General features: G+C 42.7%; 2 protein-coding genes across 2 annotated transcripts; one reads left to right on the top strand and one right to left on the bottom strand.

Annotated features, from left to right (window-relative positions):
- Window positions 1–11,362: 11,362 nt before the first annotated feature.
- Window positions 11,363–14,298, top strand: phtm (phantom). The gene is made up of 3 exons (XM_064680832.1): window positions 11,363–11,892; window positions 11,994–12,142; window positions 12,636–14,298. The coding sequence occupies exons 1-3, from the start codon at window positions 11,523–11,525 to the stop codon at window positions 13,686–13,688; spliced, it is 1,572 nt and encodes a 523-aa protein (XP_064536902.1). The 5' UTR covers window positions 11,363–11,522; the 3' UTR covers window positions 13,689–14,298.
- Window positions 14,112–18,492, bottom strand: LOC135427362 (cytochrome P450 18a1). The gene is made up of 5 exons (XM_064680831.1): window positions 17,976–18,492; window positions 16,778–16,899; window positions 16,257–16,686; window positions 15,882–16,146; window positions 14,112–15,207 (listed from the first exon to the last, which is right to left on the bottom strand). The coding sequence occupies exons 1-5, from the start codon at window positions 18,361–18,363 to the stop codon at window positions 14,799–14,801; spliced, it is 1,614 nt and encodes a 537-aa protein (XP_064536901.1). The 5' UTR covers window positions 18,364–18,492; the 3' UTR covers window positions 14,112–14,798.
- Window positions 18,493–19,096: the final 604 nt, after the last annotated feature.

Below are 19,096 nucleotides of genomic sequence, written 5' to 3'. Positions count from 1 at the left end.
TAGCTATATTTACTTTTTTCACAGTTTTAAGATCAATTGAAGAACAGCTGTTGTTGCATGCATGTGAGCTACAAGAGTCAGCAAATCCATAATAATATAGTCGCACTTTGATCTGATCTGAATGAAATATTGCTGTGAGTCACGAGCCCCCACCCCCCCGTTGGTCACGTGTGTGGGCGTTCGTTATCTGTGTGGCATACGTATGTATTTCACACAGCCTTATCACACGCATACGCACAGTCACACACACATACGCACACGCGCTCACACAGACAGACGCGTGAGCGATATTGCAATTGCATTTACATGCACCTCGCATTGGGGCGTTAAATCGCAATTGCATGTTGATTAGCATGCATCGCCATAGCCCCCCCCTCCTCACCCTCCACAACCCACTTTGATTTGTTTGAAGTCAGTTTGTCACTTTATATAATGCGTTGCTTTTGCTCACACTCCTCGTCCCCAACCCGCGCGTCAGCGCATTGTGCTTCCCCGTATTTCAGGGACTGCAAGTGCACTTGCCTACACTTGATGTTGAGTATACGACCCGTTGACTAGTCGAGATTCTGCAAAGTTCTGCAAAATTCTAGAATCTTTGAGGCAAGTTCGTTTGTTACAATGAATATCTGCAAAGTAGAGTATGTTTTTATATTAGAAAAAGCGTTTTAGACAATGTAAATAATACAAAGATAATGTTAAAATAATTCAAATTATTTAATTTTTACATATTTCAAAGTAGTATAATTTTAGTATAGATATATTTTATTGAATAATCTTTATATAATTATTAATTTTATTATTATTATTATTATTAATATTATAAAATTTATTTAGTTCTTATTGCTTTTTATAAAATGTTGGAGATTTAAGAGAAAATTAAGCGATAAATTGTATTTAAGCACAAGATATTTATCTGATAGGAGTTGTTACCAAAGGTGGGTGCATTTACAGCTTTTCCCAGGGTATCTGCTCGTCGTTTACTGTGACGTGCGTGTTGCGTGTGGCGCGCAGCTTGCCTGTTGCTGCGAGTTGGTGCATTTGTTATTCAAGTGTCACATTAGAATTGAAATTTATCGTTGTAATTGAATTGTCAATGACTGACATTGTAATTGCTCAAACGCAATTCATGTAAATAGAAATGACTCGAGATGATAGCACGCGTATATACAATCGACTCACAGACATATCAGTAAACACACACACACACACACACACACACACATAGACACACATTTATATATATATGTATTCAATGGGGCGTTACACAATCAAAATGAGAGTTTCATTGAGCTTGTCAGCTAATGCGATCGATCCTGTTTGACATTATCCAATGCCTAGTCCAAGGCTTGCATCGCTTCAACTCATATTTAGAATTTAAGATTAACTATTTATATCGTATGCGATATGATAATATGATAATTCGACTTGTCTATATCTGATATTCAGGCAATTGCATGTAAATATTTAGATCTTTGGCCGTGCCCTTTGGGCCGGTTCGGACAACAGGGCCAACATTAGCCGCTTGTTTTGTTGTTCGTTGTTTGTTTGTCGCATATTTGTAAGGTGATTGCCATGGCCCATGGCTACTTTTCCGGCTAACTGACTAGCTGGCTGCCCTTCAAACACATTTCCACTGCCCTAGTAGGAAGCCAGGTCATAAATTCAAGCGGCTAATGAAACTTTAGCCTTGCTGTTGAGCTTGTCTTTGTATCGGACCTAGCTCATCTAAGAATTTTAATTCCAACTCAACTCAACTTACATCAAAGATCAATGAACGCTTTCAATAGGAAATCGAAATTGAAATTGAAAACAAAATCAAATCGGTTCGTGTTTTCTTTGTTTAGCCTCGCTGCCCAGCTCCAGTTCCATACGAATTTAGTTGTTATTGATTTATGTGACGATGATTAGTAGGCACGTTAATAGCGATTAAGGCGCTCGGATTCGATTCGAATCGAATCGAATCGATTTGATTTGTTTCGATTCAAATCATTTCGAATCGGCATCGGCATCGACATCGACATCGACATCAAATCGACACGATTCGTTGACCCAACCAATGCAGAACCTTGGAATTAGCATAAAACGTTGTTGCTCCACATAAGTCCGGCTGGGGCTCTGGCTGCGGCTCTCTGCCTGGGCTTAGACTTATATCGACTTGGCCGACTTCAGCTACGCTACACTTCGGCACAATAATACAGTGTGTAGTGTATTTGCAATTTGTTCTCTTATTATTTATTTATATTATCAACTTTTCGTTGGTTTGTTAGCATTTTGAACGTTTGCCAACTCCGACTGCCAAATCTTTTGTATCTTATGCTTATCAATTGTGCTGAATCATTGCAAATGCGAGCTAACATTATGAAACAACCAACTAGCAAAAATGACAAGCACTAAGCACACACACACACACACACACACACACATACACATGCACTTCCCCCTTCTACCCAATATGCCAAGCAATTGTGGGTGTTGTAACAACCGAAAAGGTATCGCAAATTTTAACACAATCCAGCCTGGTTTGAAATCATAAAAAAATCATATCTTATTTTCATCGCTTTCCACATCATTTTGTATTGCATTTCCTCATTTCATTCTTGTTCCATTCCACTTTATTCCGTTCATCGATTTCTTTCTTATCGATATGAAAGCCCTGCATTTGATTAGATCTTATCGATAACACTTTATGCATAAATAGAGCGTTGCATGATTCAATAACAATTTATGTATATATATTTATTTATTAAATCTAGGTCTTACACTGAAACCTGGAATGCCTGGCTACTAAATATATTTCATATATTTTCGATATGTTTGTTTATAAATATGCCTGTGGATACTTTATACAATTGTGTTTATAATATAATTTCATAGCATGGGAAACCTTTTTCTTCTGGGTAGAAAAATGATTTTCTGTTTAAATACTCGCGACTTTTCATATTTAAAAATTACATCATTGGCTCTTGTTCCTTTTGTAGGCAGCACAAGAGGAAACAGCTACTCAAAAGATTATCGATATCATCAAATCAAGATATATGTATATATATAATATTTCTGTATATTGGCTGTATCTGCTGCAAAGCTTACCAAGCATATGTAATTAATTGCTGTAATTTGCATTCAAAATTTATAAACGCAACAACTATTCAAATGTACTTATTTCTTTTGATGATTTCATTACGCGCGAACACTCCTCTTTTAGAGTGTGTGTGTGCGATTGTGCGTGTGTTTGTGTGTGTTTGTGTGTGTTTGGGTTTATATGCCTATTGAGCAGGTGTCGAAACAATGTGTGGAGCGCAATTTAAATTAGAATGTTGCCACATTCATTAGACGATCAACAGCAACAACAACGGCAACAACAACAACATCAACAACAGACAACAACTCATATAAAAATGTCAGAACAAGTTGAGTCGGCAATTTGTCAACCGGCAACAGCAACCGGCTAGACACGCGGCCCGGTCTCTATTTTACATTCGAAATGCATTTTTTGCATATTCGCATCTCAAAAAAACTTCAAAAATCCGAAAAATCCCAAAATAAACAAAAAAAAACACACTCACAAAATTTCCGTGAGCTCTTAATTTTTGATTAGAGCCCCAAAAGGCGGCAGCGGGCTGACAACTTGGCTAACTGGCTGCTAGGTGCTTGTGGGGAGCGGGGAAGCGGGGGGGGGGATGGTGCGGGCGGCTGAGAGGGATGAGGACGCCGACTACCAGTGAGTGTGTGTCCATGTCCATGGATTTGTTCATGCGCAAGGTTTTTTTGCCAGCGCACAGCTCCGAATTCGATTGGTGTCTGGCCGGGCCGGGCCGGCCGGTGGCATGGCCCCAGCCCCGCCCCCGCCCCCGCACCCGCCCTGCCGCTCAGCAGCAGCAGCAGCAGCCGTTTAATTGTTAGAGCGGCCAGTCGGTTGCTGCAGCGGGGTGCATTGATCTTAAAATGGCGCAAAAGCCATTGAACTGCACGCCATTGCAACTGCAATAACAGATTTGCTGCCCAGCTCAGCTCAGTGCAGCTCGGTTCGGTTTGATTCGGTTTTTGGCTCCGACTCCGGCTTCGCCACTCAGGCAGAGTCAACATCAACGCCAGCTTTGGCTAGGCCAGGCCAGGCCGGGCCAAGCCGAGCCGAGCTCGGCCGGGTAGCTCAGAACATATTGCTTGGCTCGTGTGTGGCATATGCTAATTTTCGCAGCTAGCAAACGCTCAAGAGGTAACTAGCGTTTGCTTTGGCCCGGCCCGGCCCGGCCCGGGTTGGGGCAGCGCCATCGAAATCGAGAATGAAATAAAATTGTGACCGAATGTAAATTCTTTTAATTTATTTGTATTTTTATTGTCGACGTCGACGACGACGCCGCGACTGCTGCTGCTGCTGCTGCTGCTGCTGCTGCAACTGCTGTTGTTCTTAATCATTAAAAAAGTATCTGTTGGATACGTTTAGCGGCTGGCACGTTCTTGTAACTGCCTGCCTCCCGGCCACCCGACTTGCCTGCCTGCCTGCCTGCCTGCCTGCTTGTTGGATGAGTTAAATGAACGCGCGTTTTGTCTATGAAAGATGTCAAGGTATCTGTTAAATTTTATATTTGCTTTTGCACGCTAATCACAATCATTTTAAGCAAAAAACTAATAAACATGCAGACAAGCAGCCAACGGCCAAAGTAGCCAAAGTCTTGATAGCTTGACGCGAAATTCGATTCGAAAATATATCCCAGATTTATTGCCGATTGAGTTTTCTTTTTTTTAAGATTTGGAAATGCTCTCCTTTAGCTCTAGATTATGTTGCTTTATTTCTTGCGATATGTTCGTTATTTATGCTTTTTTTATTTTATATTTTCCAACTATGTCTCATCTATATGGAAAACAAATTGCTTTATTGAAGAATTTATTCCTCTCTTTCGCTCACTCTCTTAGTTGCTCCATTTTCTCTCTCTCTTTCTCTTTAAAAATGTCGTTTAAGTATAATTTTTTTCATATATCAAAATATTTCATAAAATATACCTAAGAAAAATTGGATGTTAATTGTTCCTAACCTGCAGCTTGAAACTATTGCGCTCCTTATCATCCATCCCATCCAATTTTCCAATTTATAAAATTGATCAGGTTAGTTAAGATTTGGGAAGGTTGGATAATTAAACTTAGGGCTTCCAACGTTGAAAGTTGTCACTCGTAGAATTCACATTGCAAATTGAATTCCTGGCTTTAGGTCTTTTGATTTCTGATACTTCAATCCTGCTTCAGATCTCGGCTTGTCAGATATTTTCTTTATCTTATTTAAAGAATTCTACTTTTATTTCACAATTGCCCGTCGTGTTGAAAATATTTCAAGCCATAGATATTCTCATTTACAAGATGCGGGCTATATTTGATCTCCACCCAAAATTTGAATCTACCAAATGTGATAGAAATGCAAAGATTGGGGCTAACTTTAGGCTAGTTAGGCATTCTTTAAATAAATATAATTCGCTCTTTTTTTTTTTTTTGTAACTAGTTTGGTTAAAGGTTCAGTTGATGGTAAGACATAAATTGATTTTCCGGGTTTGAATCGGTTCGGTTAGCAACCAGTTTTGCAGCCTTGATTAAAGTAAACAATCAAATTATTCAGTTTTGTAACTAAACATTAAACTAATTTCAATATTTACAATAAATAGTTGAACAAAGTGAATTCGTCAACTGTTTGCAGACAAAATGAAAAACTATTGAGATAAGAAATCGTCAAGGAATATGCGAATTATGCGTTAAGTTTTAGAGTTCTGTCCACTCGAAAGTTCTTAATCGAGTCTTTGGGCTTAGTCAATTGCGCTAAGGCTACAGATTTGAAGTCGGGCAAAGAAAAATGCGCATAAAATTAAATTTTAATAGCCCATTTGTCATTGATCGCACTTCAATTTGCAAGTGCAAGTCGAGAAGTTGCAACAGAATTTAATTAGTAGGCTTGTAATCTCTAGACTTGGGAGTGGAAATGGATGTGACCATGAAGAACAGACAATAGATGCGACCTTGGAGTGCAAATAGTTGACACAAGGGGGGAGGAGGGGGGATGGTTGTTGATTAAGAAAGTAAATATTCTCTCCGTCTATCTATATTTACTTAAGAAAATTTAGAGAGAAAGAAATATATATAAATATTTAATATATAAATATGTGCACACATCAAATTGAAAAGTACTTCCATTTGTAGACTGTAAATTCTAGGTAAAGTAAGCGCTTAGAATTGAGCTTACACTTTCGGGCCAACTTGACTTGGCGCACGAAAAGGTCAGTCAGTAGAAAGTGCGGATGTGAATATGAATAATTTGAATATGATTCTTCCACAACCTTGGACTTTGGGCTGATCCAATGCGAATGCGGGCAAATGCGAGATGCGCTCCATTAATGGCCAAGAAATCCGACGCTGCATATTTGGCAACCAAAATTTGCCACGCTGCAGCTATGCGAGCTGGTGTCTGTCTCTGTGTGTGTGTGTGTGTATCTGTGTACATAGAATATTGACAACGGCAGCGGCAATCAAATATATATATATATATATAAATATCAACTGCCAGCGGCAATTGTGAAGCGCAGTGTGAAAATTGGGTTAAGAAATAAAGCATGCAAACTACCTTGACACATTTTCCGGGCTCGTGTGCTTTCGAAATTTATTTATGTACAAAGCAAACACATTGATTGGCGTTGCCAAAGAATGCTGCTGTGTGGGGTTTGCGACGGTTAGGGAGGGGGGGGGGGGGGTTGCAAAAGGGGTAGGGGCAGGGGCATGGTCCGGTTATGCATGCCATCCCATATCAGAGAAATTGTAGAGCTAGCGGAAAGAATTGTCGCAGTCTCTGCTGCTGCTCTTAGTTGTTGTTGTTGTTGTTGTTGCTGTTGCAATTGTAATAAAAATTGCTTTTACGAAATGTACACAACATGCCCTATGTGCCACGTGTGTGTGTGTGTGTGCACATACTCCTATAAAGAATGTGGAAATGATAAGAAGAACGCGCATACGCCACGTGAGCCGGACTAAACTGAAGCCGAAAGCTGTCCCCATTTTTCAACCAAAAATTTTTATGCGCAATGCGCTGATTAGACATTAGAGCATAATATCAACTTGACGGAGTGTGTGAGTGTGTGTGTGTGTGTATCATGAGTGTACAAAATGCGTTTGCGGCGGGTTACAAAGTCTCAAAGTTTGAAAAGTTTATTGACCAGCAGTTGCCACTTGCCGCTGCGATCGCTGATTGCTCAAAGGCAGTCAGACTGAAGGGTTTAAAAATAATCCAGAATTCAGCACAGGCCAACGAAACGCAACGCGACGCAACGCAGCGCAGCGCAGCGCATCTGTCGACTAACTGGCTGAGGCTCGGGTTCATGTCCTTTCCATAGGATGTTGCCCGGCCAATGATCTTGAATTGGATTGAACCTGTTGCCACCTCAAGAACGTTCAGCCAGCCAGCCAGCCAGCCAGCCAGCTTAGCAGATGGCGTAGATGCAGCTACACCCTTTTTTTTTGTTTTTACCACACAGCCAACAGACGGCGGTCATTGAGTCTCAGCTGCGCAGCCTCAGTTGAGTTTTCATCTTGATCTCGAAGCTTCAGCCCTTGATCTGAGGCGTTGGCAACAATAAAAAGGTTCAGCGACCGACGGTTTTTGTAATGCCAGTTTATCAACTGAAATGCCAAAGATTTTAGCCAGAAAACCGCTAAGCAAAATGAGCTCATCTCTAGAACATATTCATGCTCAGTTTCTTCACTCTATAAGTATGCGACAGCTTGCCAGGTGGCATTCCTGGTCAGTTCCATCCATTTATCAAAAATTGTTTTTAATCTTCTTTTATCTCTAATCTAATTTCCCATGTGACAAGATCAGCAAAAGTACCGCAAACTTGGTACATGTTAAAGTGACTGTTAACTTTAACAGGAGCTTGTGTAAATGGAAGTGAAAATGCGGTAAGTCTGCGATCTTGTTACATTTGGGAAATGATGAATATCATTTTATTTCTTTGATAAATGTATTTAATTTAAGCTATTTCTTAAGCCCTTTTAAGAGCTAAGTTTAGCGTAACTTAAGCCAAACTTAGCTTAATTGTAAAGAAATGCTTGAGAGCTCAGCTGTATACATTTTGTACTTATGAAACAAACTAAATTATCGTATAAAATAATACTGAGGTTTATGTAACTTTACGTATAATTTGTTGTATTATTTTTTTTTTTTTTTTTTTTGATAAATGTATATATTAGTTTGCATCTACATAGATATGCAGGGAGAGAATGGGAGAGAGAGAGAGAGAGAGAGAGGGAGAGAGAGAGGGAGAGAGAGGAAGAGAGAGGAAGAGAGAGAGGGAGAGAGAGCGGTAACTGTGTTGATATGCGTGCTGCCAGAGCTATAATCAGAGCAATTCAGCAGAATTTAGCGGGAAATATCAGCTTGTGATCATCTCCACAGAAAGTTGGCGGCTGGCAGTTGGCAGCCGGACGTTGCGGTTCATTGGCAGACATGGATTCATGGGTTACCGTCTGCCGGCAGGTCATTAAAATATAATGTTGGTAAGGCTACTACTCGTAAACGTTAATGCCACACAGTCGTGGCAGTCTTGGCAGTCGTACATCTTTAGCCAGTGCCTGTTGCTGGTCCTTTGTGGCCGGCCCCGGATCCAGTCAGGAGTCAATGGCACGCTGGCTGGGATTCTATTTTAGCGCATGCCAACGGCCCTGAACTTGTTTGTGGTCCATTGTTGAAGTCTTCCGTGCCAGGCATGAATCAGCCCCAGCCTCAGTTGCAGCCTCAGTCGCAGTCGCAGTCGCAGCCTCTGCCTCTGCCTCGGCAGTCACAGTCAGTTTTAGTAGCACGACATTTGCAACTTGCAACTTGCATTTTCGATGGTGTGGCAAGCAGCACGCACACACATTATAATGCTGAACGGTAAATAATAAAGAACATAATCCAAAAATGTGGCCACAGCAAAACTCAATCACATTGCAGACGTATATGGTCCCGGTAGAGCGGCAACAGATGATAGACCAAATAGTAGAATTTCTCGATGGTATCATCCAAGAACAATAGATTCACCACAACCGGCTCCAGCGGATTGAGAGACCCATTTAGCGTCAGCTGGTCCAGACTGCGAGCACAGTGGAGCATCTCGATCAGATAGTAGGCCTTCTTGCGCGGCATCTCGAGGCTCTCCTGCTGCAGATAGATGGTCAGTTTGGTGTATTCGGCAATTGTTGTCTTCTGGACATTGTCATCGTTCGGATAGTGCAGCTCGATATAGTTGTTCACCGAGTTCCATTTCAGCAGCGGCGCATTCGCATTGTAGTACTCCAGCCAATTGATGTGCGTCTCCAGATCCTGGAGGCCCAGATGGAACAGCAGCCGCGCCGCCTCCTGGTAGGTCGTCTCGCAGTCCTCCTGAAAACTCTGCAGCAGTGAGCGCAGCTTCTGGCGCAGAAACTTGATGGCATGGTCCCGATGATTTACCAGCTTCATCGCTAAAGATCGGTCACCACCTTCTTCTTCTTCTTCTTCTACTACTACTTCTTCTACTTCTTTGCAGTATCCGTTGTTTCGTGTTTTTTTGTGTGTGTTTTCTACATTTATGTAACGGGTTATATCATGTTCATGCTGTGATGTCTGTGTGTCTGGGGGAATATAATTCCGATGCTTAGTCGATGCGAGAAGTTTCTCATCAATCAGATTTCAAGAGTTCAACAGGAATCTTATTGAGAGTTCTAGCCTTATGGAGGGCCTTAATACTTTAGTTAAGTTAGTGAGATCCCTGTGTAAGCCTGCTCACTTCCAAACTGTAAGCCTAAATCAGTCGCTGTCAAACTGTGAACTTGGAACTTATCGATTTTGCAATTGCTGGTAGGCCAACGTTTGTGAGCTCTAGTCTTAAAACCGTGGAAGGCAGAAATGATTGTAGTGGGCGTGGTCAAACAATGTTAAAACTTCGTCTGTTATGAATATATGTATATTCCAAGATTCTTAAGCTTTAATTGGAAAACATGGCCTCAAGCATATTCGAGCTTTTCAATAAAATTTGATAAACCTTCGAAAAGAGCTAAAAATTAGTATTTTAGGTTTTTCACAAGTTCTTGAAAATCCATAAATATTCCATGTACCTTCTATATATGCGAGCTTTTACTCAGTGCTCAATGGTTTTTCCCATATACCCGAGTAAGTGTATATAAGCTACTCGTATCAAATTCAATTAAAAAAACACACACACACACACACATAAATAAAACAACAAGAAAAAACCCAAAAATTTGCTTCAAAAATGATATGAAAATCAAAACAAAATACCCAAAATACAAAAACAGCGAAAAGAAATGTAAAATAAGCGGAAAATGTTAAACGAGTAGCCGCAGAGTAAATACCCTAACATATTGCAATGAATTGTATGTATTTCAAGTAAATAACAATTCTATTTAGTTAAAATAATTTCGTTAATTTACTGATGATTATTCAGTTGAATTATTTAAAATATATACTAAATTTATTTAATTTAATTGAAATGAATATAATATAAGTTTATGAGAAAATGTTTTTAGTGGGCTGCTTAGAATAAACTAAATTTAGTTTAATTTTAATTTTTTACTTTCATTTTTAACTTTAATTTTTATTTATATTATTTTATGTCTTAATTTTGATTTTAGTGTTAATTACTTTAACTTTTTATTTAATTTTAAATTTGAATTTTTAATCATATTAATTTATAGATTTTAATTTTGGTTTTAATATTTATTTGTTACCAAAAGTTAATTTAAAAGTTTTAATTTTTATAATATATTTGCTTATATAATTATATATGTGTTTTTATAATTATATGTATATGCGCTTATATATTTAATTTTTCTTTTCGTTTACATGTTACGTGTTACATGTTTCATACGAAATTTAAAATACTCTCTGCAAGGATATTGTATTTTGAATATGTAACTGATCCAGAGTTAAGCAATCGAACGATCGGGCGAGTTGTAGGATTTGCGATTGCTTCAATGGTTCCCATTACAAATGCGCGTCTGCAAGTGTGTGTGCCTGTGTGTGTGTGTGTGTGTGTGTATCTGTATGTATCTGTGCAAATATATGTACATAGCATTTTCCAGTTGCCGGCAATGTTTCAATTTCTAATTTTAGCTACGTGAACCAAGGAAGAAGCGAACCTTCTTGTATATGCTTAAGCCATAGGTAGAGCGAGAGGTAAAGACATGTCTGTGTGTGTGTGTGTGTGTATATATTTATGCATGTATTTATATATATGTATGTATGCACCTAAATTGTGTGGCCTTCGTCTGTTCCTGCTGTCTGTCGTCTGTCGTTTGGCTGCGCTGTTTTTCGCCGTTTGCATTACATTACGCTCCCGACACGTTTCGAAAATCCATAGAAATTCCAGTAATTGAAGAACCGCCTGGCCGAACGGACGTGTACCCACTGGCCGAAGAAGAAGTAGCAGAAAAAGCAGCAGCTGAAGTACCTAAACTGGATAAAATTACCTGCGCAGTGGAAAAGGAAAAAGACAAAAGTGAAATCAAACGGAAATATGAGTGAAAATAGCACGGATGATAAATCCGTTCGGATGGAGATCATTGTGTTTGGGGTGCTGCTGGGCATTATCGTGATTATCGTGTCTCTGATTTGTCATCGTCGGAATGCGCGGCTGTTTGGGCGCACGCCGCCCGGACCGTGGGGCCTGCCGCTGCTGGGCTATTTACCGTTCCTGGACAGGCGGGCGCCGCACAAGTCGCTGCAGGCGCTGGCCAAACGCTTTGGCGGCATCTTTCAGCTGAGCATGGGCTCGGTGCGCACGGTGGTGCTCTCGGATGCGGTGCTGGTGCGCGAATTCCTGCGCCACGAGGAGCTGACGGCGCGTGCTCCGCTCTATTTGACGCACGGCATCATGGGTGGCTATGGTGAGTATGTGCGACAGAGACGGCGAATCGAAACGAATGACTTAAGACAGCAACTTTTTTCGGATTATTTTTTGTATTTATTTATTTTTCTTTTTGTGCAGGCATCATTGGCGCTGGCGGGGACATCTGGAAATACCAGCGTCGCCAGCTTATCGAGTGGCTTAAGGCGCTGGGCATGACGCGCAAACAGTGCGAGACGCGTGCACAGCTGGAGCAGCGCATCGGTCGCGGCGTCGACGAGTGCGTCCAGGTGAGTCGCGCCGAGTCTGTGTGGTGTGCTGTGGTGTGGTTGGTGGAGTCTCTGACTAATTGGCCAACTGGCCGGCGCGAGAAATTCCAAGAATCATGAAAGTGAAGGTCCTACGCGTCATCGCCGTCGTCGCCGTCGCCGTCGTCGTCTCTGTTGGTGGACATTCACTTTCCGTTGTGGTCATCACTCGACGTCCGCTGCTGTGTGTTTTGTGCTGCTGTCTCTGTCGCTGTCGCTGTCGCTGCCGCTGTCGCAGCCGCTGTCGACGACGGCGACGACGATAACGACGCATAAATTTAAAATTTGCTAATTTTTTGTTGTTGTGTTTTTGTTTCTGTTGCCGCATGTTTTTGCTGCTTTGCTTTGCAATTTTTTTTTTCTCGCCTTTTTTTTCTTTTTTGTTTTCCACCTTTCGCTTTTGGCATTTTCACTGTGTTCTCGCTCTACCGCTCTGACTGGCATCTTGTGTCCCGCTTACTTGTTCTTTCCGCAGTCGTACGAGACGGAAGCGCAGGAAGCCGATGGGCTGGATCCGCTGCCCGCGCTGCAGCACACGTTGGGCAACATCATCAACGATCTGGTCTTTGGCGAGACCTATGAGCGCCAGGATCCCAACTGGCTGTATTTGCAGCAGCTGCAGGAGGAGGGCGTCAAGCTGATTGGCGTCTCGGGCATGGTCAACTTTTTGCCCTGGCTGCGCTATTTGCCGGGCAACAAGCGCAGCATTCGCTTTCTGCTGGACGGCAAGGCCAAGACCCATCAGCTTTACGATCGCATTGTCGAGCGCTGCGAGAAGCAGCTGGAGCTGCAGCTGGAGCAGCAGCAGCAAAAGCAGCAGCAGCCGCTGCCGCCGCGCAGCATCCTGGAGCATTTCCTGGGCGAACGCCAGCCGTTCTCGCAGCTCTATTGCGATGACCAGCTGCGTCATCTGCTGGCCGATCTCTTTGGCGCCGGCGTCGACACAGCGCTGGCCACGCTGCGCTGGTTCCTGCTCTATATGGCGCGCGAGCAGCGCTGCCAGAAGCGTCTGCAGGCGGAACTGCTGCAGCTTGGCGAGACGCCCACGCTGGCCGAGCTCGAGCCGATCGCGTACCTGCGCGCCTGCCTGTCCGAGGTGCAGCGCATCAGGTCTGTGGTGCCGCTGGGCATACCGCACGGCGTCGATGAGGACACAGTTGTGGGCGACTATCGCTTGGAGAAGGGCAGCATGATACTCATACTGCAGTGGGCCATACACATGAATCCGGAGGTCTGGCCGGCGCCCGAGAAGTTCCGTCCGGAGCGCTTTCTCAATGCCAGCGGCGAGTACGCGGCGCCGGCACAGTTCATACCCTTCCAGACGGGCAAGCGCATGTGTCCCGGCGATGAGCTGGCTCGCATGATGCTCACCCTCTTCACCGGGCGCATTCTGCGTCGCTTTCACGTCCAGCTGCCCGCCGGCGAGGAGGGCGACGTGGACATGGCCGGCGAGTGCGGCATCACCTTGTCGCCGGCGCACTACAAGCTGCGCTTAACTAAATTGGAGCAGCTGCAGAAAAACGATTAGATTTTGGGCTACTTCTCTTTGAATTTTCATTTATTTGCATTTCATTTTCTTTTTAAGGGTTTTTTTTTTATAAATCTTTTATAATTAACAATTTGGCTAGTTTTTTTTTATGTAAATAACTAGGAAAAGTTGAAAGTTTTCGAGAAAAAAAAAAGGAATATAAATAATAGCCTTTGCATAAAATTAACAACACTTTAGGCAAAATATTAATTTGTTTAAAGTTATTTTTAGATTAATTAAAATTATTTTTTGTATCAAGCGGTGTTTGTAAAATTCTTTTTCATTAAATTATATTCCAACATATATAAATATATATATATATTTTTTTTATGATTTTTTTTGTCAACAAAAAAAGAAAATATACAAACTTTTCAAGCGCATGCTTTCTTTTTTTTGATATGCATATTAAAAACAAATCAAATGTTTTCTTTTATTAATTCGTTTATTATTTGAATTTCAGAAATTGTTTTTGCCTATGTTTTGTGTGTTGTGTGCATAAAACTAAACCACAGTTTGTTTTGTTGTTTGTTGTCTTAAGGCTAAATATGAAATTAACAAAAACATCAACTAGCTAATTAAGGCTAAGACAAAAAAATTTTCATATATATATGTTTATGTATATGTATATGTATGTATGTATATGCATGTTTATAAACACAATATTACAAGTTGTCTAATTAAATTGCTAATTAATCGATTACAAATTTAAATATTAATTAACTGAACACAGCTTCTTGGGGTTGAAAGAATAGAATTTGTTTGCTTCGTAACATAACTAAATACACCCACACGCACACACACACACATAAGTGTGTATGTGTATGCATGACGAATTAAAATATATATGTATATGTATATATATGTATATAGCTATATCTGTCTGTTGCTGACAGGCTCTTCTTGTTGTTGTTAGCCTTTGAAAACTTTGAACCTAGATCCTAGCTTAAACTCAAACTTAATGCGCGAATTGCCTAATTAATTATTTTTTCAACTTAAGAGCTATTCAAATATAATAATAATAATAATAATGATAATAATAATAATAATAATAAAAAAAAGAACGTGTCTAGGAACAAAACCGTGCTCTGTGGCTGCGAGCCCTCGGAGCGCTCAATTGGCGCCGACGTTGCGCTGATGATGCGGCTCGTTGGCGGTGGGCGCCAGTGGACGGCGCTTCAGGCAGACCTTGAAGGACTCGGGCGTTATGGTGGCGCCGACATTGCCCTTGAGGCTGGGCAGCGGCTGGCCCTCGGGCAGCGCAATGTCAAAGCAGTGCATGAACGAGGCGAAGAACAGGAACAGCTCCATGCGGGCCAGCACATCGCCCAGGCACATGCGCCGCCCGACACCGAACGGTATAAAGTATTCCGGCTTGCGCACCTTGCCCTCCGTATCGATGAAGCGCGACGGGCGAAACTCCTCGGGCTTGTCCCACAGATTGGGATCCATGTGCACGCTGTTGATCAGCGGTATGACGTGCGAGCCGGCCGGTATGGTATAGCCATTCAGTTCCACATCTCTGCGAGCCGATAGCAATGTTGTTGTGTGCCAGAGGGGAGACAGAGAGAGAGAGAGAGAGAGGAGAGAGCAACGGAAGAGAAGCTGGGTTAGTCAAGTGTTTCAAGCGAGTGGAGCTGCTTGCTGCTGCTGCTGCTGCAGTTTTTTCTTTTCTTATTGATTTGTGGCGCTGGCTCGGTTATCAGCTGACAAGCCTCTAATCAGCGGTATCAAGTGAAGTGCGTAGAACCGAAACTGGGCCAAGCTGCGACGCAAAGGAAGCGCTTCCAATGAAACTGAAAACCAAGCAGAACCGCCGAGACACAGCTGGGGCCTGGGGAGAGATCGAGCGATGAAAGCCAGTTTCCCCCATGCAGTTCCCAGTGCCAGTGCCATTTGATTTGTATTTGAGAGAACTCACTAACCCACCGCACCGCACCGCAGCGCACCTAAGGCTTGCGACAATGAATGTGCAATCTGGTGCCATTGTCCAGGCGTGGTGTGAATGAACGAGTGGCATGGACCTCGTTGTCGTCATTTGCGATGTGCGCACAAAACGAATGAATGCGTAAGCAATGGGCTCTAAGGGGCGTGGCCACAACTGATAGCTGATAACTGATAGCTGATAACCGATTGCCAACTGCCAACTGCCAACTGCCAATTGGCGATAGTTCACACTGGATGATTGATGCTTACCTTGTGGGCGAATGTGTGGTGGCCAATGGCACAATGCTGGAGCGGCGCATAGATTCGAGTATCGTTGACTCGGTGACGGGCAGATATTGCAGATCCTCAATAGTGGGCAATCGATGGCGACCAACAACCTGATCGAGCTCATCCTGGACGCGTCGCATTTCCTTGGGATTGCGCAGCATGAACACATTTATCCACAGCAGGGTTGTCTTAATGGTCTCCATGCCCGCCGAGAACAGATCGATGATCACCTGAACCAGCTGCTCCTCTGCACAGATCAAAAACAACAAATTAAAAGAAAACAAACAATTAGTTTGACAAGAAGTGGTTGATTTGTTGGCTGGCAGCCGAAGGGGCTGGAGGATGTCGTCAACCCACCATGATTCTTGCCATCGAAGAGCTCCGCGTCGGTGCCATCGGCCTTGGCCTTCTCGATTTCGCACAGATAATAATCGACCAGATCGCGCACATTGCTGGGATCAAAGCTGCGCTTGTGCTCATCAATTACATCCTGGTAGAACTTCTGCATCTCGGCACGATTCTCGGCTATCTTGTTCTTGGCCGTCGAGATGCTCGGGAAGCACTGCAGCGTCGGTATATAGTCAACGGTATGGATCTCGCCAAAGAGACGCATGCCCTCCTCGATCAGGAAATTGAAGCGCCTAAACTTTGGATCGTCGATGCTGAAGCGCGTCGACATCATCAGACTGCAGATCACATTGCTGACCGCCACCGAGATGACCGGCGACAAGTCAATTGGCTGCCCGTCGCTCGCATGCAAATGCCCGATGAACTCGTGCACCTCCGTCTGCACAGACAAGGAGAGAGAGAGGGAGAGAAGGGGGGCAGGTGTAAATACATACATATATATCTGGAATGGAGTGCCCTCAAATACTCACCATAATGCGCTTCTGCATCTGCTGCTTGCCATTGCCCATGTAGGTCATCCCGAACTGGCGCAGCTTGTCGTGCAGAAAGCGACGCTGATCCTTCCACAGTTTGCCGGTGCTATTGATGATGCCTGCAAGCGAAACAAGACGTGCCCGATACGTTAAGGTGCGTTACGATAATGCCACACTAAATCGAAAGCAATTCCTATAAGCTACAGATACCTATACAGATGATTATATGTATATATATATACATATATATATTTGTATGGTGGGCACTTAGCCAACGCACTTAATGAAATTTTAATTGATATTTTGTACTGCTTTTGTAATTCTCTTACTTCTCTCTTAATTCTCCGCTTCTCGCTTCTCGCTCATGCAGTTTGTTTTATTTTCATTTAATTGAGGTAGGCTTCGCGTACGTTGATTTGCCCCACTTTTTTTTCTCTTCTGTTTTTTTTTTTTTGGCAAATTGTTGAAGCGAAATACCAGAAATGAAATCCCCCAACAAGAAATGTTGGAATTTTATTTTTTAATTTTTTTTTTCAATTTTGTTTTTGCCAAGCTCTTATCATTGAGCGGCTTACGGCCTGGCTTGGCCTGGCCTGGCCTGGCCTGGCCAAAGGCAGCCGTTAAACAAAAATATAAAAAATTATATGATATTAAGTAAAAAGTGGCCAACAAAGAAGAAATGCCCAGCTATTGTGTTTGTTTTTGCTCGTCTCTCGCCTTAAACATTTTGTTTAAAGTGTTTTTTTGTTGTTGTTAATTTTGACTTTTTTTTTTAAGCCGTAATGCATTACAGTATTACTATATATAGAAATATAGCGCGTAACGCTCGCTTATCTGGTATTATTTATTGAAATTTTTGTGCTGTCTCAACAAAATTGAAATCGAATTCCAAGTTGTAAAATTCCAAAGTACTCGAAAAATAATACTACGAATAGTGAAAACCAATAAAAACAAAAAGAAAACTGAGATAATGCTAAAAACTTAACAAAGTGCAAAAACAATATGTATATATATGTATTTATAAATATAATTATATGACGTATATGCATTTAGTATAAAGCCAAGTTTTCCACTTATAAAAACAAAAAGCACAAATCAAATTAAGGCGCAATACGTTTTCTTCGTTCTGTCACTTTTCATTTAAGCCTCGTTGATTTCATTATTTTTTCTATTAACACTGGAAAAGTTCACTTACCGTATCCGTTGAGCGTTTGCATGAACGGCGTATCCGGTCGTCCTGTGAACTCCTCGCGGCGAAAGCATTCGCGTATCATCTTGTAGTCGCTCATGACGACGGTCAGCTGGCTGCCGAGGCGGGTGGAGAAGAGCGAACCGTATCTGGTGGCCAGCTCCATGAAGCGCGTGTGCTTCTCGTTGCCCATGAAGAGCAGATAGCCGATGACCGGCAGGCCCCAGGGGCCGGGCGGCAGCTTGCGCAGCTCGCGATAGTGGCGCAGCAGCCACTGCAGCAGGCTGATCAGCGTCAGGAAGCTGAGGAAGACCAGCAGCAGATGCTGTGCGTCCTGCTGCTCCATCTGCAGCTGGCGCAGCACAAACTTTATCAGATACGAGTCGGCCAGCATGTTGCCGCTTTTTGGGCGTCTTTTTCTTTCGATTTGTCAACAGTATTTTCAGCTTCGACTGGACGCGGGCCGCAGGCAACACAGGATGCTCGCAGCTCTCTCTCTCTATCTGTGTGTGCGTGTGTGTGTGTGTGTGTGTGTTTATTTTTCCTTTTATTAATTTATTTTTAATTAATTTATTTGCTGCACTGCTGAGCCATTTGTTGTCACTTTTGCTTTTACTTGCGACGAAAAAAAATTCTCTTTTTTTTTAGTGTCTATGGCGCAGGAAACGGGAAAAAAAATTGTTGTTGAATTCCTTTGATTTATTTGGATTAATTATTTTTTTTTTTCTTTATTTAAAAACTGCCTAAAATTGTGTTTGGCGTGTTAACATTTAAACGTATTGAGCGGCAGATGTTATTAAAAAAAAAAAATAGTTGCGTGCTTGAGTCGAAGAAGTAGGCGGAGAGACCCGGAGACGATTTCGCGTCGAGCGTTTATAGTTTTCGACTAATGGCTCGAGCGTATGTCCTTGCCACTTTTATAACAACTCGGCCGCCGCTTCGCAGAGCAGCGCCGAACGCGAACGAGTGATCGACGGCAATCGCGGCTCGGCCGCTTCAAGCGCGCGCACACTCCCAGAGCCAGAGCCACAGCCAGAGCTACAGCGACAGCGACAGCTAAAGCCGACGGCGACAGCGACGACGACGACGACGACGACGACGACGACGACGACGAACGACCGATACGA

The sequence above is a fragment of the Drosophila montana genome, unplaced genomic scaffold, assembly GCF_035044405.1.
Source record: "Drosophila montana isolate Dmon_TW-CO22-7 unplaced genomic scaffold, ASM3504440v1 contig_2178_1, whole genome shotgun sequence".
Classification (NCBI taxonomy): domain Eukaryota; kingdom Metazoa; phylum Arthropoda; class Insecta; order Diptera; family Drosophilidae; genus Drosophila; species Drosophila montana.
This window is presented reverse-complemented; position numbering and strand designations above follow the sequence as displayed.